Source organism: Mizuhopecten yessoensis, unplaced genomic scaffold, assembly GCF_002113885.1.
Source record: "Mizuhopecten yessoensis strain PY_sf001 unplaced genomic scaffold, ASM211388v2 scaffold2329, whole genome shotgun sequence".
NCBI classification, from domain to species: Eukaryota; Metazoa; Mollusca; class Bivalvia; order Pectinida; family Pectinidae; genus Mizuhopecten; species Mizuhopecten yessoensis.
The window spans coordinates 5,376,744-5,400,156 of NW_018404492.1; the positions used below are offsets into that span (position 1 = coordinate 5,376,744).

General features: G+C 36.3%; 1 protein-coding gene across 2 annotated transcripts in view; it reads right to left on the reverse strand.

The window, feature by feature from the left end:
* The window catches only part of LOC110445657, a 60,690-nt gene that overhangs the window by 27,259 nt on the left and 10,018 nt on the right, over window positions 1-23,413 (reverse strand). The window contains exons 1-8 of one of the 2 annotated variants that reach the window (XM_021490384.1): window positions 16,663-16,865; window positions 16,136-16,460; window positions 3,972-4,037; window positions 2,767-2,997; window positions 2,119-2,233; window positions 1,781-1,928; window positions 821-953; window positions 512-629 (exon numbers count right to left, since the gene is read on the reverse strand). In XM_021490384.1, the coding sequence (XP_021346059.1) occupies window positions 512-629; window positions 821-953; window positions 1,781-1,928; window positions 2,119-2,233; window positions 2,767-2,997; window positions 3,972-4,037; window positions 16,136-16,237 (913 nt within the window). In that variant the 5' untranslated portion in view covers window positions 16,238-16,460; window positions 16,663-16,865. Of the gene's footprint in view, window positions 1-511; window positions 630-820; window positions 954-1,780; window positions 1,929-2,118; window positions 2,234-2,766; window positions 2,998-3,971; window positions 4,038-16,135; window positions 16,461-16,662; window positions 16,866-23,413 lie in introns of those variants that run through there. The other variant, XM_021490383.1, reaches the window with a different exon arrangement.

Genomic DNA, 23,413 nt, shown 5'->3' on the forward strand with positions numbered 1-23,413 from the left:
TCAATATGAAGATATTTCTACCCTTGTGCTATTAATATTACGACTGATCAGATACAGTGTATATATGTTTTTCAATCATTCAGATGCAGGCTCCCACAAAGACACTAAGGGATTTCGTCGTATCATCGATTTTAAGAGAAAGAGTTTTTCTTCTGACAACACAACTTAACAAACCAAGGTTGTGCATAAGGGAAAGGAGTGGTCTACAGTGTATGTGCATCCGAAAAACCAGAACATTTATTCGCCTCCACAACGATGCATACGAATGCAGAAGAAGTATTTAGCCAGGTGACATATGACCAGTATTAAACATCTGAAAAGATGCAGGAAGCACCTGCAAAATCGTTAAATTGTATTGATTGCGGCGTGTTTTTTTCTGTCTATTGTAAAGAGCCTTAGAGTCGGTTTTTCTTACTGTATTAGGCGCTACAATGTATATCAAACGAAGAACAACATATAACTATACATAATGATACGTAAATCATTTAAATCTCCATTTTAAACTTATTACCAATTGAGACGTAGACTTCGTCAACGATAGCCACCCCTCCTGTCTCCTCGTCCACCTGGAACTCGATATTACCGATGTGAAGGACTGCAGCTAGCATTTGTATTAACTGGTACACTTCCTATATAACATAAGGGATATCTTAGTTACAACTGACGCAATATTGCTAATATAGTTTCAGTGTAAAAATACATCTGATACAAGCGGTGTAAGTGAACGATAGAGGAATTCAAACCTACGTTATATACTTATCTATGTTCACTAATGTCTTCTTACGTTATATTGGTATTTTAGTTTTTTTTAGATGTTCACCTGATCAGAGAAACCGATCTTGGTCAGAATTGACATTCCTGTTTGAAATTTGTCTGCAAATTCTTTTTCTTCTTCCGCATCTCTAAATGTCCCGGAGCAATTGTGCGGTTGTGCACCCACCTCTTGAAGGATTCTATAAATTCACAACAAAAATACATCATCATGTTACAGTCCTCGAGTTTGATTATTCATTTTAAATATCATGTATGTAATTAATTGCATTTCAATAGTCCATCCCTTTGTGCCTTAAAATATGTGCAATCACCTATATGTAGAGATTGATATTTGATAATGAGATCACCCAAACATGTGCTAGTTCTATAGGTTTTGTTATTGACATTTAAATTCAGTTACATGCATGATCTACAATGATTTCCGCCTCCTCCATTATAACGACACGAAAGTGAACGCTGAGAATATGTGACCTCAAATTGAAGGTCAAACTGCTCCTGTCCGGTGTCAACACTCGAAACCAATGCAGGTTAATACAGACGTTTAATTGGTAGCAAATCTCTCTGCCCTAAATAGGACGGTAAACACCGGGGAGTCTCACGTAAGTGACACCGAGTAGGACAGCACTTGTTACTGTACAAACGGTGTCACCATTATATTAGTACAGATGCAACACTCATTATCAATTGGGGATCGAAACGACGTGTTATTGCGCTAATTAATAGGGATCCACGAGGAAAGACGGTTGGATATCGTTTACATCTAACTGGATCCAGTAAATTTTCAAAAATAACAAAAACGCTTTAAGTACTTATGTAACTTGTAACTAGCCAACTGTGAAGAGGAGAAAAACTGTTTACGAATTTATACCATACGCCACTTCTCAAACGCTTCAAATGAACTTGATTAGTATACCATGCTATACCATGATTGGCGTATTTTAACAATCGCTTTAACACGACATATAGTTAAGTGGTAATGCATAAAATAAGTTATTTATTTGTTTACCTATATGTGTCTGCACCTTCAATGAAGTAGCACTGGAGTTTGCTTTCTTCCATACCAGCAAACATGGCATGGAGGATATGGAAGTTTTTGTCCCCAAGGCCATGACACACAACCCTCGACTTTTCCAAAACAAACGTCTGCAGCTTCCCTGTTAATAAAATAAGGATGTTAAAAACGTATATGTCGACAGTTATATTTTCCACAAAAAGTATATTTTATGAATAAAATGCTCTGAACGGGAATAAACCATCTTCAAATAGCATCAAGATATGAATAGATTAATTCAATGCAAAAATATCAACCGACATATAGATTTTATTCTTTTTCTTGTTACTAACCTCCAACGAGAGTGCCGTCCGGTAAGTACGCCAACTCTATCAGCTTGCCAAACCGGCTTGAATTCTGGTTAAAGACCGTGGATGCGTTGCCAAATAGCTCTATCAGGGGGTTGACCTGTGAACATAAAATGTATCGGATTAACAATATAATGTAAGTTTTTCACAAACGACATTTGTTTGAAACCTTGAGACGAAACTATTGACTCCGTGTATTGCTTTCTGAAACTCTGTTTCCTAAGGTTAAGAGGTGGCAATTGTTACCTTACATTAAAATGATAGTACTTTCTGAAAATTAATGCATGCAAACATAATTCCAACTTTAAACCTCTCTTTGGGTTGTTCTTGTTTTTGTTTGTTTTACCTCCATATATCCTTTTCCATTTACAAGTTGAAAATCTAAGCAAGACACTCATTTCCCACGCATTTAAATTGTGTTATCAACTCCCTTACCGTGTCTCTATAATTTAGGTCAAAATACACTATTACATGTACTTATTTTTCACAGACTTATCATTTCATCATTACTGTTTTTCTGCAGTCATCCATTTACAAATTAAAAACGATAACATGTTTGTTTTCTGATACAGAGTAAACTCAGATAAAGTGCAAAAAAGTCTTCATATCAGAAAAGATCGTCAATGAACCAACCCGAGAAAGCTTGTCCACAAGGTCAGGCACAGCGCATTTGTCAGCGCGTTCTATGAGGTGCTGCAGGGCGTACTTGGTTGTCTCGGTTTTACCAGCTCCGGAGTCTCCGGTAACCACAATACATTGCTTCAGATGTGTCTCCATGAGGCTTCTGTATGCGTTGTCTGCCACCCAGTAAACGTGTGGAGGCTGGCTTCCTCTGACACGCAGGTCGCGGTACTTGCGCCGGGTCTGCACAATACACAAAATATAAAAATTAAAGCGTATAATTGTGATTTATGATTTGTTTTTTGATACACAATGCAGAAAAAACATTTGCAATAACATATATGTCATCCCACATGAATTCCGACAAATTGACTCGATTTTTTCAAATGACATTTTTTTTTTTTTTTTTTTTTTATGATTTATTTTATGTTTTTTTTTATTTATCTACTTTTGTTTATTATTCCTTTTTACCATTGCTTTATTTTAAAGAAAATAAGCTTCACATTGTAACTAATCAGCCCGATAACACCGATTCGGATTTTACCCTCGAACATTACTATACGAATTCAATCATTATTTCATAATTGTCTCATTACAATCGTTACAATCATATTCTTGTTATGTAATTTGCAACAGTATCAAAATACATTACAAACTATCTTTCCATTGTAATTTATTCATTTTCAATGCATTTATATAGTATCAACTTAATAAGTCACCGCAATTATACCTAATATTTTTAGTAATAGTGACCCTGACCTTTAACTGAGTATACCCATACATGTTCAAGGTATGTCCAAGGTAAACATATTTGTCAAAAAATACGGCTTCTAGAATTATCAAAATATGCGTGACGGAGAGAAGAACTGACATACTTGGCATTGTATGGGATATGATATAGCGGAAACGAAACCAGGTATCCGGGGAGGTCACGTCTTTCATACAAATAATGTGGTCTCCGTCATGAAATCGCCCGTCATTTTTTTTTTTATTTAGGATATTAATATATTAATTCTTGTTGACTTTAAAGACAGACTATGGTGTGTAAAAGGCACCATCTGTCTTCCATATCCCTGATCCTCTATTGATATATAGGCAGGGAACATTACGACCCATATATCAATGTGATTAAGTAACCACTAAAAACATATTTGTTTACTTTTATGATATCACCTGGCTTCGTTACGCAAGGTATACGTTTAGTTTTCACATCATACCTGAGGGCCATATATTGAGAGCGGCGAACACGGGTTGACAGCAATTAGAATGTCCCCGACGTATGTCTGAAAGATAACATATAATATATTATTGATTACACATGTATTTCAGCGTGTTATGTGTACTTTCTGGATAAAATAAATACTTTAAAGAATGTTGTGTAATGTTGCACTGTATACTGATTGGTCTCATAAATCAGCAAACAAAGCGATATGAAATAGAGCCCTAATTCATTCGAGTACAAATGTACCTGTTGTGCAGATTACGTAGGAATGAAAGGTTATGTGTGATGTCTGAAGTGTTGCCAATTTCTACCCTCCAGACTTTTGTTTAAGAAGCGTTATACTCAAAACGTGTTGGTTTTTACACGACAACTGCACAGTTCTTGTGTACATTATAATTTCATAGAGGCTTTTATCTTCAGATACTTCAACTCACTCACCCTGGTAACTGTCAGTCTGATCTGTACATTTAACTCGTTCACCCTGGTAACTGTCAGTCTGTTCTGTACATTTAACTTGCTCACCCTGGTATCTGTCAGTCTATTCTGTACATTAAACTCGCTCACCCTGGTATCTGTCAGTCTATTCTGTACATTTAACACGCTCACCCTGGTATCTGTCAGTCTATTCTGTACACTTAACTCGCTCATCCTGGTATCTGTCAGTCTGTTCTGTACATTTAACTCGCTCACCCTGGTATCTGTCAGTCTATTCTGTACATTTAACTCGCTCACCCTGGTATCTGTCAGTCAGTACAATTAACTATCTTACCCTGGTATCTGTCAGTCTATTCTGTACATTTAACACGCTCACCCTGGTATCTGTCAGTCTATTCTGTACATTTACCTCGCTCACCCTGGTATCTGTCAGTCTATTCAGTACATTTAACTCGCTCACCCTGGTATATGTCAGTCTATTCTGTACATTTAACTCTCTCACCCTGGTATCTGTCAGTCTATTCAGTACATTTAACTCGCTCACCCTGGTATCCCTGGTATCTGTCAGTCTATTCTGTACACTTAACGCGCTCATCCTGGTATCTGTCAGTCTGTTCTGTACATTTAACTCGCTCACCCTGTTATCTGTCAGTCTGTACATTTAACTCGCTCCCCCTGGTATCTGTCAGTCTATTCTGTACACTTAACGCGCTCATCCTGGTATCTGTCAGTCTGTTCTGTACATTTAAATCGCTCACCCTGGTATCTGTCAGTCTATTATGTACATTAACTCGCTCACCCTGGTATCTGTCATTCTATTCTGTACATTTAACTCGCTCACCCTAGTATTTGTCAGTCTATTCTGTACACTTAACTCGCTCATCCTGGTATCTGTCAGTCTGTTCTGTACATTTAACTCGCTCACCCTGGAATCTGTCAGTCTATTCTGTACATTTAACTCGTTCACCCTGGTATCTGTCAGTCTGTACATTTAACTCGCTCACCCTAGTATTTGTCAGTCTATTCTGTACACTTAACTCGCTCATCCTGGTATCTGTCTGTCTATTATGTACATTAACTCGCTCACCCTGGTATCTGTCAGTCTGTACATTTAACTCGTTCATCCTGGTAACTGTCAGTCTATTCTGTACATTTAACTCGCTCACCCTGGTATCTGTCAGTCTGTACATCTAACTCGCTCACCCTGGTATTTGTCAGTCTATTCTGTACACTTAACTCGCTCATCCTGGTATCTGTCACTCTATTATGTACATTTAACTCGCTCACCCTGGTATTTGTCAGTCTATTCTGTACACTTATCTCGCTCATCCTGGTATCTGTCAGTCTGTTCTGTACATTTATCTGTCAGTCTATTCTGTACATTGAACTCGCTCACCCTGGTATCTGTCAATCTATTCTGTACATTTAACTCAGTCACACTAGTATCTGGGTATCTGGTATCTCCAAGATTACCCTGGTATCTGTCAGTCTATTCTATACATTTAACTCGCTCACCCTGGTATTTGTCAGTCTATTCTCTACATTTAACTCGCTCACCCTGGTATCTTTCAGTCTATTCTGTACATTTAACTCAGTCACCCTAGTATCTGGGGATCTGGTATCTCCAAGATTCCGAGATATAACCTATCTATTCTGTACACTTAACTCGCTCACCCTGGTATCTGTCAGTCTATTCTGAACATTTAACTCGCTCACCCTGGTATTTGTCAGTCTATTCTCTACATTTAACTCGCTCACCCTGGTATTTGTCAGTCTATTCTCTACATTTAACTCGCTCACCCTGGTATTTGTCAGTCTATTCTCTACATTTAACTCGCTCACCCTGGTATTTGTCAGTCTATTCTGTACACTTAACTCGCACATCCTGGTATCTGTCACTCTATTATGTACATTTAACTCGCTCCCCCTGGTATTTGTCAGTCTATTCTGTGCATTTAACTCGCTCACCCTGGTATCTGTCAGTCAGTCTATTCTGTACATTTAACTCACTCACCCTGGTATCTGTCAGTCTATTCTGAACACTTAACACGCTCACCCTGGTATCTGTCAGTCTATTATGTACATTTAACTCGCTCACCCTGGGATCTGTCAGTCTATTCTGTACATTTGCCTCGCTCACCCTGGTATCTGTCAGTCTGTTCTGTACATTTATCTGTCAGTCTATTCTGTACATTAAACTCGCTCACCCTGGTATCTGTCAATCTATTCTGTACATTTAACTCAGTCACCCAAGTATCTGGGTATCTGGTATCTCCAAGATTACCCTGGTATCTGTCAGTCTATTCTATACATTTAACTCGCTCACCCTGGTATTTGTCAGTCTATTCTGTGCATTTAACTCGCTCACCCTGGTATCTTTCAGTCTATTCTGTACATTTAACTCGTTTACCCTGGTATCTGTCAGTCTATTCTATACATTTAACTCGCTCACCCTGGTATCTGTCAATCTATTCTGTACATTTAACTCAGTCACACTAGTATCTGGGTATCTGGTATCTCCAAGATTCCGAGATATCCTGGTATCTGTCAGTCTATTCTGAACATTTAACTCGCTCACCCTGGTATCTGTCAGTCTATTCTGTACATTTAACTCAGTCACCCTAGTATCTGGGTATCTGGTATCTCCAAGATTCCGAGATATAACCTAATCTTCCTTTTATGATATTTTTTTCATACTGTTTTTATCACATTTCATTTTACGGTGCAGTGTATTAAATCTTGTCAATGACGATGTGACGATATGTTCAATAAACAATTCGGGCCCATTTAGAAAGGAGAACAGTAGTCTTTTGCCATTGTAAAACATTATCACAATAGATAAATATATATTTGCCCCAAGTTGTCTTATACTGTTAGCAATAGCATAATGAAATACCGTATCACATGTACATCTGTTTACTAAATAAGTCAACATCATAAATCAAAACTTGAGAAAACATAATTAATAACTTATAAAAGTCCAACTAAATACAAATAATGCACCCAGGTTTGAACTTTGATGAAATACTTTAATATCAAGTAAAAACATTTGAAATGGATATGTTTAATTTTGTTTCAATGTAAGATCCAGACTGATACGTCTGTACTATTCGTGCGGCTTTTTATTAAGCCATCCGGTATGAAAATAGCCATCGACACAGTAGTGTATGTTTTACTCAGAGTGTGGGGTTGGCAGTTGTCACCAAAAACGCGCAAATAATAATTATAAAGTTCTCGAATCCCTTCAAACAAAAGTAAACATTGAAAAGGAATTAACAATAGATGATATCTATATATAGAATAGTTCCTCGTCCTGTGTGATAACGTAATTAAAAAGTTAATGGAAATATAAGTTGTCAATGTTTAAATGTCTACATAATCTGATATTGAAGTTAATTTAAACACTGTTTGTTTTCTTTGCAGGGTGCCTGGCAGTAAGGAAGTTGTAAAGAAAGTTTCATTCTCCTGTACTTTATATCATAAGATGACATTGACTTATTCATGTACATTAAGATACGGTCCATTTCTGTCACAAGTGTCAAGTTCATTGTTCGGTTACGTAACATTATGTAGTGCAAATATGGCTTGCAACCCTTATGGTTCACGGAAGCAGTTATGCAGTATCAACATGCAAGTAAATGCTTACTGGAAAAAATATACAAAAATATTTGTGTTCCGATTAAACGTTATTTTCAATCAATAGCATGTGTCAAAGGATGACAAATGTTGGTCCTCTGTCAAGAATGGTTATAGCTCAAACGTTCATTGAGATTTCACATTCAATTTTATGATCCTCCATGAAATACTATTAGAGATGTTCTGGAAATCGGTTTATTTCACTGGGACCAGAGGTCAAGATAAAGGCTACAGTGACCTAGTTTGCCACATTCCGCATTTCTTAGATCTTACCATGTACTAAGTTTAATTATTCCACGTGAAAATACTACACTGTATAGTAAAAAAGAATAATGTTATTGAGGTCAGAAGAATAGGTCGCAGTGACCAATATCTGGCATACAAGTCTCTTCGTTCTTTGGGTGTATTTTATCTCATGTTTAAGGTGCTGACATGTTATAGTAACTAGTGTGAAAATCATCTGGATGTTATTCGTGCTTGGTTGAGGTCAATGGCAAAAACAAAGGTAGGAGATAGGAACTGTTTGTGTGCCATCTTACTGCTTTATCCGTCCTCAACGTAAACACCTTCCACGTTCGAATAAAATTGAAAAAGTTTAATGGAGAACTGGTTTGAAAACAGTTTTCCTGAAATGAGATCACAAGTTAAAAGTACAGATCGCATTGACGGGATAACTAGTTTAACGCATGTTAGGGATAACAAAGCGCTGCCTCTATTGAGATTACATCGCAAGGCAGACAGTTTGCATCCCATTCAGAACATTTATTCGAAACAAATATAATGAGAATACCGAAGTGTCAACATACACAATAAGGAAATTGCAGACATTAGCAGTAAATAGAAAATGCTATTTCTAAAAAGCTGTTTATTCAAGAAATGTTTGGATACATTTTTTACATGTACAGAAGTGAAAAGAAAACTTTTCTTACTTTACAGTGTTTAATTTCTATTGAAACCAAGGGTGTGTCCTGTAATATTAAACTTTTCTTACTTTACAGTGTTTAATTCCTATTGAAACCAAGGGTATTCCCTGTGATATAAAACTTTTCTTACTTTACAGTGTTTAATTCCTACTGAAACCAAGGGTGTTCCCTCTAATATAAAACTTTACTTACTTTAGAGTGTTTCATTCCTATTGAAACCAAGTTTATTCCCTGTGATATAAAAAATTTCTTACTTTAGAGTGTTTAATTCCTATTGAAACCAATGGTGTTCCCTGTAATATAAAACTATTAATGCATGAATCAGTTGACCTCGATTGAGATTAGATGTTGAGATATAGGTCCTTTGGGACTGCATGTTTTATGCGATAAATATCGCTCTCACCACTGTAGGCCATAATGGACTCGTCCATATCAATACATGGTAGAGTCTACTAAAGTTACATAGGGGTGAAAGGGTTAAGTTAAGTTAAGATGTCAAAGAAAATTTCGCAGTGACCGATAGTTCATGCCTGGTGTCTGTCCTCTCTAATTTAATTGCCTACCACATTTGTAGCTACGGCATAAGATATACTTAGAAAAGATTAACCTAGTACACATACAGGTGACTGCACCCTTAAGATTTAGCGATAGATACAGTACAATGTAGTTATATAGATATTGAGGTAAACGATATTTTTAACTGTAACAGCTTTGTCATGTTTTGTTCAAAATATGTTACATCCGGTACAATGATCTAGTTGGATTTCTACCATTGCATTTTTTTCTGTTAAAAAAATATTTTTTCGCGTTTCAGTTATATTAAGGACGTTAATGACGGATTGGTATACTGTTTGTAATTGATGCTGTTAATAATTCCAAATTTCATTTTGCACTTTGTTACATGTTCTGTGATTGGCTAATAGTAGCACATGTGATCCAAAAAACAGCTGTTAATATTAGTATGAACGGCTGATTTTCCGAGGGACAACTTTTAAAATTTTCCAAATCCAAATTTTTCAGTTTTGTCGTTCGAATTGTCTCCCACTGCAAAAACTAAACTCGCCGTGAAAAAATGCAAGATCTACTGTTTATCATTATTTTTTTGTTATTGTATCTTTGTCTTATTTTTCATTAGTTTAAGTATTAGAAGTTATAAAAGAAATAACTTTAATCTACAGTTGACCATACTCACAGAAGTGACATGTTCTGTCGTCTTACCCAAATCGGATCTGTACCTAAAGCGGATCACTTTTTTGCAAAAATACTTTAAAATCAATTAATGTGTCAACAGATCAGTTATAACAATGATGTAGCCTTAGAAAAGATAACCATGTATATTTTTGTCTACAGATGGTTAGTGTTTCAGTTCAAATGGCACCAGAAAACGTGATTCAAACTCAAACGTCAGTGTTTTGTTTTCGTTTTTAAAACATGGCGCGTTCGACGACTATGAATTCACACTATAGAAATACTTGTTTTCATATAAATTGCGAAGGTCATCATATAATGTTAATATGCTGCCAACAAAATCCATTTGAAGCATAAAATAAAAAGGCTTGATCCGATTTGGGTCCCGACATTCGCAAAAGCTGGAAACGCTGATTGATGACGTCAGAGCGTTCTATTAATATCTCGCGTGAGCCCCGGTGCTAATTTCGTTTGTAAGAACACTTATCAATATACTTCCATTGATACCTTGTACAACCATAAATGAATATAATTCATCCTCAGAATTTTCAATGAATGAATAAAATGATGGTTTGGTGATCCGATTTCTCCTTAAGGTAATATGATTGTGTCACCATTTCTCAATAGATTTTTTTCAAATTTTGTAGTCATATTGCTTTGAAGTAAAGAAAATTTTCTGCCACAAAAAAAAAAAATAGGTTGTCAGATTTTTAAGGATTTTAAATGGAACCCTATTTAAAAAGGAGTGAATTTTGAAAAAAAAATGAAAGACACAATTTTTGGAAAAATAATGCCAATAAAAATGATACTGCCATAGATTAGTATTACATTAATGTATATCAATTTAATAAATGCTGAAATTGTGTAAAATAAATGATCTATAAACGATTAAAAATGGACGCTTTATAATAAAACCATATACACATAGTAATTTGCATGGAAGAGTTATCTTTCTTGAAAAACTTCACAGTAGAGAAATAGGTAGCCAGTTTCCTGAAGTACAGAAAAATGGACACATTTGACTAATTGATAAAAAACAACTACATTAATGCCTGGATTGCTTTAAAATACTTTAATATTAAGAGAACAAACTGTTCTGTCAATAATAAACATACAATATTCATCATTTTAGTATTAAACATAAGAATATGCGGAAATTGTGATACTGTCTCCCTACATTGGATTTTCAACTAGGGATGTACTTCCTTTTTCCGTTTAGCAATACACTCCTATGACCTTAAGCTTAGACGATATCAATCTGACAAAGCTCAAACTGACAATATTTCGATGTCACAGATGCCTGAGATGGGTCCGCACAGTGATCAAATAAGTGGCGATATTAGGAATTGATCTGGATGCTTCCAACATTAGAAACTATCAACTGAGGTGAATTTACTTACACATATACTTTATTATCCATGAATTTCCACGAACATGACGAATACGCCGCACATAACAAGGCCGAGACTAAAAACAACCGAAACCCGGGTTAGAATTACGACACATAACATTCCTTCTATGCCATACGAATTAAAGTTTTTTCATATTACTAATGCATGAATGATCCATGACAAAACAAAACGTGACGAGTCCAGCTACATTACTGTACTTTCCGTCATTATAAACACCGCATTCCTCCAATCGGGTGTCAACCCCGGCCTTTCCGGGCCGTTCTCCAGAATCATCATCTCTTGACTTCAACGTACACTGTTATTAACTTTCTTATTGTTGAATCGCCTAAGTTAAATTATAGCTCATTCGCAAATTTAACCACTGTTTCTTCAATGTTTTTATCAACAAGGTTGCTCAAGCCGGATGAAGCGGCCGTGGGAAAAATTTTACGTGAATTAGTTTCGAGATCCCCGAAATGACGTTGCGATGTTACGTCATATTAGTTCATTAAATTTATGAATGAATGAAAAAAAAATGTAATTTAAACGATGCTTTTTGTTTTCCTTCCCATTGATAGTGATTTGGAATTATAGGGATTGAATCTGGACTTTTCCAGTGTTCATGCAAGTATGAACGGGTACAAATTTACTTACACATTTATCATGAATGCCCTTCGCTTCGCTACGGGCGCTCATGTGGTGTGTAAGTACATTTTCCCCCGTTCATACTTGCATGAACACTGGAAAAATCCAGATTCAATCCCTATGTAGCTCCTGCGCCTGCGCGAACGGTTTCTTCGGAAACCGGTGGGATAACTTCACACAAGTGAGCGAAATCCACGCATGACTGATTAAAATGAAAAATACTGTTATCCAATATAGAGTTCACTCCCAAACACAGTAGCAACTGAAACGACGCATTACTACCAACGATACCTGATGTTCCTCAAAGTAACATGTCAACCATGTTTTGTTGATTGTCAAAAAACACGCTCGAAAGTTTGTTATTAGTTTAACTAAGGTCAGAAATCAAAGTTAAGTTAGCAGTTACGTAGATTTGATACACGGCCCTCTTCCTTTTGTTGTAAACACCTACACAGTTTGATAACACAGCATAAAAAAGTCAGGAGGAATGTTTATAACCATTTTGTTGCCATGTATAACAGATGCATGCTAATTTTTTTTTACCATTTTGCTGTATATCTTAGTTACAATGTAATGACGATGGTTACAATTGACTAAGTGAAATTAAAATAAACTAGCTTGCTTTCTAATATATAATATAATATCTAATATAATGAAATATAATGAAATAGATATATCTGATTGAAGCTGTAAAGTATTAAAATAATCAATAATCAATGGCTCCCTAGCTACATGTAACGGCCTTAAAGTGTATAACTATATATAGGACGCACGTTTGAACTCGGGGTTCTATAGTCACATGTTCACGATCTTTAAGGAATGCCCTTGTTAGCTACTTTTATAAGTCCAGCATATTTACACCCTATAGAAAAGGATTAAAACTTTCTCTCGCATTTTGTGTGCAAAAATCAAAATAATAATAGCGATTCTCCATCAACCCCGGATATATGATATGTACAAATATGAACGAGTTAACCGGCGGCGTCTTACTATGCCTAGTATATTGACACAAGCCTTCAAAATGACGACTAGGGTTTCTCTTCATATGACCTTCAATGTTGGCTGTGTACATTTGGACAGGTTAACGACGAAATGTACACATAATGTAAATCTGTCATTAGGACGTCTCCCAATCATACTATATGTATACAGTACACCTCCTCAGACTTCCGACCTCAATGTATACAGGTCTGTATATATACACAAAAATTAAAACAAAATAGCATAATAAAAATACAAATGTTTTCATTTGAGATTTTCATACAGTGTGCAGAGTGCGGTAACTTTACCGAAAATAATGGATTTTAATGCACGAATCAAAGATAAACCTCACGTTTTCATATCAAAGATTTATAAAACCTCACGTTTCATGTTTATGTTGAACCGAAGATTTCGTGAAAAAGATATCTTTATATATGATAATAGTTCAAACACTAATACGAAAGCACGTAAACACACAATACACGAGAAGAAGATTGAGAGACAACACCACCTCCTGTTTGATGTCTGAACTCATGCTGAGGAGCCAGAACTATTTTAGCAATGCCATAGGTAGTCCGCAAGATAAACAAGTCTGCAAAGTCAGATAACAGTCGAGGCAAGATTATCTAGATCGAAATCCTGAGCGTGCATCACTTATCTTAAATAGTGTATGATATACACGGATCTTACATAACACAATACTCCAGAATAGTTGTCCTTATGTTTGTAAAAACGTCATGGATATCCATAAGGAAACTTTTAGGGAATATCTTCACTAAGAACAGAAAATAAATTAAGGTGAAGGTTCGAATATTATTAATAACACAGAGGGGGCAATGGAGGAGGAAGTGATCTCAATTTTCAACAGGATCACACAAAAAAACACAAGCAGTGTTTTCATTTGAATTGGGAGATTATCGACACATGGTTATATTTCCTTTTTGAGCATCGTACATTTTACAACTACAAGTATTAGTACATGGTTATCTAGCATCTATATGTAGTCTGTACAAAACATCTTTATATGGCTCTGACTGATGTTATTTTAAGATTATTCCTTTCTGAGATAAGTTTCGGGAAAATAGTGTCATATTAATGTCTTCTTGGCACCGGCACATCAAATACATTAATTAATCTAGTGTTACATTGTACAGAAAGGAAATAGTGTCGAGTGGTATTATTGGTTATTGGTGTATGCTTGAATTGAGTCTTGCGCATGAGATCGACATTGCCTGTTCAAACTTTAAGCGAACTGTATTATTTTGAAGCAAATGCCTTCTTTTACTAAGTGTAACATATCCAGTCTATATCAGATAGTATGACTTATACAGAGTGCTTCAAAATTGGATGCACTGCAAGACATTACACTCCCTCTGTGTACAGTAAATAGTAAAAAAACAGATATTTCATTCAGGTCACGATACATCTTTCATTGTTAACGAGATTATTATTATTTACATCTTGAATTTAATTAGATTCTTACTACGACGCGATTGGCTATATATTAAATCACATATATAATATATGGATTTTTTGAAATACAGGACCGCAATGGCTCCATGAATAAATGCTGGTTCGGCACACTGTTGTACAGCATTAACACGCCTCCTTTATGTATACGATAATTTTGCTGTAAAAGATCAAAAACTATTATCCGAGTTAAATTGGGAAGCAATATTCCATTTCGACGGTTTAATAATTTGATTAACATATCAGCATCAATGAATTCAAAATACATGTGTAATGCAATACATGTATGCGTCTTTTAAGCTGCATGAACTGAAAATGAACTGTATGCAATTCATTCTGCATATCACTGCAGTAAGGTTCAGCAATTAAATGTATGTCATAAAAAAAGATAGATATAATTTCATTCGTTTGAGGTACGAATTAGACTGAATGTTTTCTCCTGTGGTATATGCGTGCCGCATGAGGCAGCATGTAGAGCCCGTGCATGCGTCGCGCGGGTGGGTATGTAAGGTGTTAGGTGATTATTCTAAATGTTTGAGGATATTTCCTCTTTGTATCACTTTAACGAAACTGATACGCGATTACGATAAGTATAGCTAAGTAACGCTATTGATGTTGATGTACATTGAACTTGAAAGGATTTGAATTGAGTGTATATTGAGGATGCAATGTGTTGGGGTTTTTTTTGTAATAAACTCAGTACGCGGCGTGGTCGTGCCGTTGCAGTACGCGGCGTGGCCGTGCCGTTGCAATTGTGACAATCGGGCACAAAAGGTGCAACAGGGAAAGTATCACTGTAGTAAGATTCACCAGGAATGTCATAAAGATAGTATGTATCACTGTAATAAGTTTCGCCAGGTATGTAATAAAGATACTACAATTCACCAGGTATGTAATAGATTCACCAGGTAGGTAACACTGTAATAAAGATAGTTTGTATCACTACAGTAACATTCACCAGGAATGTCATAAAGATAGTATGTATCACTGTAGTAATAAGATTCGCCAGGTATGTAGTATCACTGTAGTAAGATTGCACAGGTATGTAGTAAAGATAGTATGTATCACTGTAGTAAGATTGCACAGGTATGTAGTAAAGATAGTATGTATCACTGTAGTAAGTATGTAAGTATGGATATAATAAAAGGCCTACCAGCACAATAGAATTGTGCAGTATGGATGTATTCAAATATTGCACATATAAACACCGGGAAATTAACCAGGTATACGATTTTCTACGTAGAGGACACCATAGGCAATAAGGTATTTTTATATTAATAGTTCACACATGTGTGTATTTTCAGCCAACTCCGCCCTTTACAACCTAAACCATTAATCCAATTGCTTAATTGCTTAAAATTACAATTTTATATTTTAGATGTTAATAAAAATATAAAGAATCATAGTTATAAAAAACGTGTTGTTTTCATATCAAGCTGTATACACATTTTATCAAAAATGCATTAACTCGTTTCAAATAAAATACTTACATATATGTTGTCATTTGTGTAACTCTCCTCAAGGCATCGAAGCAAGATATCATTGTCGAAATGATCTAACGTAGACAAGTCCTCTACGGTGTTGGAAGCCATGAAGAATGTTTTAAGTGTATCTCGTCACTGATATCATTTGTCAGAAGATTCCATCTGTTGTCTTGAGTTAATACATCATGTTAGATCCATAATTATCCCCTATAAACCACGTGTTTGACGAGCGAGGGCAAGCACATCAAGGTGTTTACGTGTAGCCGCGGTTTTAGACGTTATAATGTCCTACTCAGGGAATCTGCCTCGGTCTGTAAACGGCAGGCTTAATCTGAAATTCAAATACCGAATATTAGGCTAATACTTACAAAGCAACTCCAGTAGGGAGGTCTTGTAAATGTATACTAGTACTGTCTACGAAATGTAACATTACTCTGTATAAATCCGTAAAACGGATAATTCCGTTGGAAATGATAATATCAGCAGCGCACAAATGTTTCTACACTTGTTAAATATTGACAATATTAAGGTACCGTGTTAATAGGAAGTTAAAATCTTAAGTTCTACGGCAACTTTAAAGATTCCGCAGATCAAGTTCAGTGATGAAACCCATGATGATCGTGAAATTGTGGAGACTGAGTGAAGATGTCACTGTGCATGCGCTGATAAAGTTTCTAAATTCCGCGAGTTCACAAACGAGGGAAAAACCCGGTGTTCGAACTAGGCGTTATCATGTCTACACATATCCGAAGAAAGAAACAGGTGTAAACGTATGGAGTTACCTGCTCGATCACCTGGGCTTTCTGCGGGAACTCCGGTTTACTCACTTATTAAGACCCACTGCGCGCTATCCCGTCCAGACCAACGAGAGGGATTAATATAAGATTATGACAGGACATGTGCTGCCATTGCAATAAAATAAATACAGTTTTGATTTTTAATTGAAGATAAATTCAAATTCCACTACAAAAGAATTTACAAATAAAACTTGTCTTATCTGATACCAATCAATTTGTTTGATATCAAATGATGTCGGATTACACAGGATTTACTCTACATGCAAAAGATGTCGGATTAGATATACATTTGTATATCATCTTCATTGTAAGTCAAACACAATGTCAGAAAAGACACGATTCCGTATATATCCAATATAATGTCGGATTAGACAAGATACACTTTATATCCAACATAATGTCGGATAAGACAATATTCACTATATATCCAACATAATGTCGTATTAGACAATATTTATTATACATACACATGATGCCGGATAAGACAGTATTCTTTGTACATATCACATAGTTTCGAATTAGACAGAATTCACCGTACTTCCAACATGATGCCGGATTAGACAGGGTTCATTGTACATATCACATATTGTAGAATTAGACAGAATTCACTATACTTCCAACATGATGCCGGATTAGACAGGGTTCATTGTACATATCACATATTGTCGAATAAGACAGAATTCACTATACTTCCAACATGATGCCGGATTAGACAGGGTTCATTGTACATATCACATATTGTCGAATAAGACAGAATTCACTGTACTTCCAACATGATGCCGGATTAGACAGGGTTCATTGTACATATCACATATTGTCGAATAAGACAGAATTCACTGTACTTCCAACATGATGCCGGATTAGACAGGGTTCATTGTACATATCACATATTGTCGAATAAGACAGAATTCACTGTACTTCCAACATGATGCCGGATTAGACAGGGTTCATTGTACATATCACATATTGTCGAATAAGACAGAATTCACTGTACATCCAGCATGATGCCGGATTAGAGAGGGTTCATTGTACATATCACATATTGTCGAATAAGACAGAATTCACTGTACATCCAGCATGATGCCGGATTAGAGAGGTTACATTTTTACTTTTTACATAATCTCGGATTAGACAGGATTCGTTGTACATATCACATGATATGACAAAAGTCATTATACATACATATCACATGATGTCGGATTAAACATGTATCACTTATTTTGTCAATTTAAAAAAATTGGTATTTAACACATAACAAAGAACGGATGATGAAGCAAATGGTGAAATTGGTGCATATATGATATTATCCGTCACACTTATGCGTAGACAAGGGTAGATTTACCCAATCAGTATACAGGAAACGTTTATTATGGGTGTCATTGATATGCAGGACACGAATACCAACCCGACATGATATATACTGTTTTATTTTTTGTTAATAATTTCGGTACATGAATAAGAATTTCACGAAATCATCTTCATTTTCTCATCATTGCTAAAATTAGGTGATGACAAACCACCTTATATAGAAAAAAAATGTCAGGGCTATATTTGCTTCCCAGTTCGACCGACCGACTATTTACGTATACCGGACTTGGGTATCGAGTGACATGTTAGGAGCAATAATGTATTACCGACAGACACAACATGCCTTATATACAGTACTGCCTTGTTTACAGTATCTCGCCTTGTTTACAGTATCACGCCTTATTTACAGTATCACGCCTTATTTACAGTATCTCGCCTTGTTTACCGTAACTCGCCTTGTTTACAGTATCTCGCCTTGTTTACAGTATCTCGCCTTATTTACAGTATCACGCCTTATTTACAGTATCTCGGATGGTTTTGCAGTATCTCGCCTTTTTTACTGTATCACGCCTTATTTATAGTATCTCGCCTTGTTTATAGTATCTCGCCTTGTTCACAGTAACTCGCCATATTTACAGTATCTTGCCTTGTTTACAGTATCTCGCCTTGTTTACCGTATCTCGCCTTGTTTACAGTATCTCACCTTGTTTACAGTATCTCGCCTTATTTACAGTATCTCGCCTTGTTTACAGTATCTCGCCTTATTTACAGTATCATGCTTTATTTACAGTATCTCGCCATGTTTACAGTATCTCGCCTTGTTTACAGCATCACGCCTTATTTACAGTAACTCGCCTTGTAAACAGTATGTCGCCTTGTTTACAGTATCTCGGATTGTTTACAGTATCTCGCCTTGTTAACAGTATCTTGCCTTATTTACAGTATCTCGCCTTGTTTAAAGTATCTCGCCTTGTTTACAGTATCACGCCTTATTTACAGTTACTCGGATGGTTTACAGTATCTCGCCTTGTGTATCTCGCCTTGTTTACCGTAACTCGCCTTGTTTACAGTATCTCGCCTTAGTTTATAGTATCTCGCCTTGTTCACAGTATCTCGCCTTATTTACAGTATCTCGCCTTGTTGACAGTATCTCGTCTTGTTTACAGTATCTCAGATGGTTCACAGTATCTCGCCTTGTTTAAAGTATCTCGCCTTGTTTACAGTATCACGCCTTATTTACAGTTACTCGGATGGTTTACAGTATCTCGCCTTGTTTACTGTATCATGCCTTATTTTCAGTATCTCGCCTTGTTTATAGTATCTCGCCTTGTTCACATTATCTCGCCTTATTTACAGTATCTCGCCTTGTTGACAGTATCTCGTCTTGTTTACAGTATCTCGACTTGTTTACAGTATCTCGTCTTGTTTACAGTATTTCGCCTTGTTTACAGTATCTCGACTTGTTTACAGTATCTCGCCTTGTTTTCAGTATCTCGCCTTATTTACAGTATCACGCCTTATTTACAGTTACTCGGATGGTTTACAGTATCTCGCCTTGTGTATCTCGCCTTGTTTACCGTAACTCGCCTTGTTTACAGTATCTCGCCTTAGTTTATAGTATCTCGCCTTGTTCACAGTAACTCGCCATATTTACAGTATCTTGCCTTGTTTACAGTATCTCGCCTTGTTTACAGTAACTCGCCTTGTTTACAGTATCTCGCCTTAGTTTATAGTATCTCGCCTTGTTCACAGTAACTCGCCATATTTACAGTATCTTGCCTTGTTTACAGTATCTCGCCTTGTTAACAGTATCTTGCCTTATTTACAGTATCTCGCCTTGTTTACAGTATCACGCCTTATTTACAGTTACTCGGATGGTTTACAGTATCTCGCCTTGTGTATCTCGCCTTGTTTACCGTAACTCGCCTTGTTTACAGTATCTCGCCTTGTTAACAGTATCTTGCCTTATTTACAGTATCTCACCTTGTTTAAAGTATCTCGCCTTGTTTACAGTATCTCACCTTGTTTACAGTATCTCGCCTTATTTACAGTACCACGCCTTATTTACAGTTACTCGGATGGTTTACAGTATCTCGCCTTGTGTATCTCGCCTTGTTTACCGTAACTCGCCTTGTTTACAGTATCTCGCCTTATTTACAGTACCACGCCTTATTTACAGTTACTCGGATGGTTTACAGTATCTCGCCTTGTGTATCTCGCCTTGTTTACCGTAACTCGCCTTGTTTACAGTATCTCGCCTTATTTACAGTTACTCGGATGGTTTACAGTATCTCGCCTTGTTTACAGTCTCTAGTCTTGTTTACAGTATCTCAGATGGGTTACAGTATCTCGCCTTGTTTACAGTATCACGCCTTATTTACAGTTACTCGGATGGTTTACAGTATCTCGCCTTGTTTACTGTATCATGCCTTATTTTCAGTATCTCGCCTTGTTTATAGTATCTCGCCTTGTTCTCATTATCTCGACTTATTTACAGTATCTCGCCTTGTTTACCGTAACGCGCCTTGTTTACAGTATCTCGCCTTGTTAACAGTATCTTGCCTTATTTACAGTATCTCGCCTTGTTTACCGTTACTCGCCTTGTTTACAGTATCTCGCCTTATTTACAGTATCGCGCCTTGTTTATAGTATCTCGCCTTGTTCTCATTATCTCGACTTATTTACAGTATCTCGCCTTGTTTATAGTATCTCGCCTTGTTCACATTATCTCGCCTTATTTACAGTATCTCGCCTTGTTTACAGTAACTCGCCTTGTTTACAGTATCTCGCCTTAGTTTATAGTATCTCGCCTTGTTCACAGTATCTCGCCTTATTTACAGTATCGCGCCTTGTTTATAGTATCTCGCCTTGTTCTCATTATCTCGACTTATTTACAGTATCTCGCCTTGTTTATAGTATCTCGCCTTGTTCACACTATCTCGCCTTATTTACAGTATCTCGCCTTGTTTATAGTATCTCGCCTTGTTCTCATTATCTCGACTTATTTACAGTATCTCGCCTTGTTTATAGTATCTCGCCTTGTTCACAGTATCTCGCCTTATTTACAGTATCTCGCCTTGTTTAAAGTATCTCGTCTTGTTTACAGTATCACGCCTTATTTACAGTATCTCGCCTCGTTTATAGTATCTCGCCTTGTTCACATTATCTCGCCTTATTTACAGTATCTCGCCTTGTTTAAAGTATCTCGCCTTGTTTACAGTATCACGCCTTATTTACAGTATCTCGCCTTGTTGACAGTATCTCGTCTTGTTTACAGTATCTCGCCTTGTTTACAGTATCTCGACTTGTTAACAGTATGTCTTCATTTTCATAATATTTACCTTGATCTGATAGCATTATAGAGCACTCAGTTGTACTGATTAATTATCAGTGTCACGTGTTGGATGTAAAACGTGTACTTTAATTGATCAATGTTTTACTTTAAGTTATAAAAAAAACGTCACACGGGTCACTTTCACACAGTTAAGTTATCTATGGGGTTGATATGAAACAGAGTATAATTGGTTTCCCATTGTCTTCCAATATCAACACATTTATTTAATCTCTAAAAAGGTCGGGGAATTGATGAGAACACTCCGAATAAAAGTTTGTCAAGTAATTAAATGTTCATAGAACGTAATACCGTGCTTATTTCAGCAAGGTGCCGGCGGAGAATTTAGATACTAATTATCTGTAATATGATAATCTGGTCGAAGGATAAAATGCTGTGAAACACCCGGTATTTTCCATGAACAATATGAGTTATATTGTCGTTTTATTTTCGACCATCCTACATGTACCTGAGAAGTCCATAAACTACAAAAGAGCATTAGGGCAATGCAGAACAAAAATCCTTGTTCGTGTTACTTCGATATATTTCGAGATTTAAGTCGAAATTTTGACTTCATCGTTATTCCAATTGTACCTGTACAGTATCTCGAAATTTCGAGTCAGAAACACGAAATTTATATTTTCAATGTGGTTCTAATGCTCTTTCGCACTTCCGTAGTTATGTATGCATAATGAGCTACAATTATTATCTTTTGCAGGAACGTGTCAAAACTCGTGTTTTTACACATGTAAGTAAGTTGTTAAAATCGGCAGCGCAATTGCCAGTTATAACGTCATTCAAAGGAATACCTGTTAAATGGTAGGGCAGGATAGCCCATTTAGTAATGATAATGAAAGATTATGTTGTACCACTTATATCACCGTACGGTCATATCTTGTATTATTACAATGTAATGTGACGGTAAACATTATTCATATTGGGGTCTATAGATTTAAAGCTCCATGAGTCTGCGAATGCGGATATTGGTCTTAAAAATACTAAAGTTTTATATTATTTCCAAGAAAGCTACTTTTGAAATCCCGATGACGTGATATCGATTTTTTTAGAATCTACATCGGGTGACCGCTATCTTGTACAACATCTGCATTGTACAGAAAGTACACTCACTGACGGAATTCATCGACATTGTTTTATTTACCAAACCGGCATGAACTGTTTAAATGCAAACATTAGTAAACTTATTAAGTATTTAGTAAGTATTAACATCAATCTGTTCAGGTTTGTATGCACATATATCGGGATGAAATAAAGATCTACCAGACCACCCAAGTTTATATCATGTTTTTCCATTCTGAAAATATTTTAATTGAACAAAATTGATTATAGAATTTACCGTTTTCAATTGAAATCCTATTGAATTTAATTCGTTCAGGCGCGTAGCTACCATGTAAGCCAATAAGCCCGGGCTTGCACATGATTTTGACAAGTATACGTTTTCATGACATTATTTTTTCTTGCTGATACTATAAAGTGGAGTTTAAGTTTTGAATATATAGTATACATATGTAATTTCTCAGATATGATACAGTGTTAATAGTTAGTACAAAAATGTATGAAGTTTAGAAATGTCCATTGCATTAATGGACAGTTCCAGGCGGAACTAAACTGCTCGATTGAGTAAATTGAGAAACTCACGCCTGGCGCAAACGACTCCGAGTATGGCACAGTGGACACAGACAATCAATGTGTGTTTTTTTTTTATAAAAATATCAATTTGGGGCACGTTCGGCCCCTTTTGCCGGGGCACATTCGGCCACCCCGAATGCAACTGTTATTGTGCCAAGTGACGTCACTATTGATAACGTCACCCAATTGACCACAAAAATA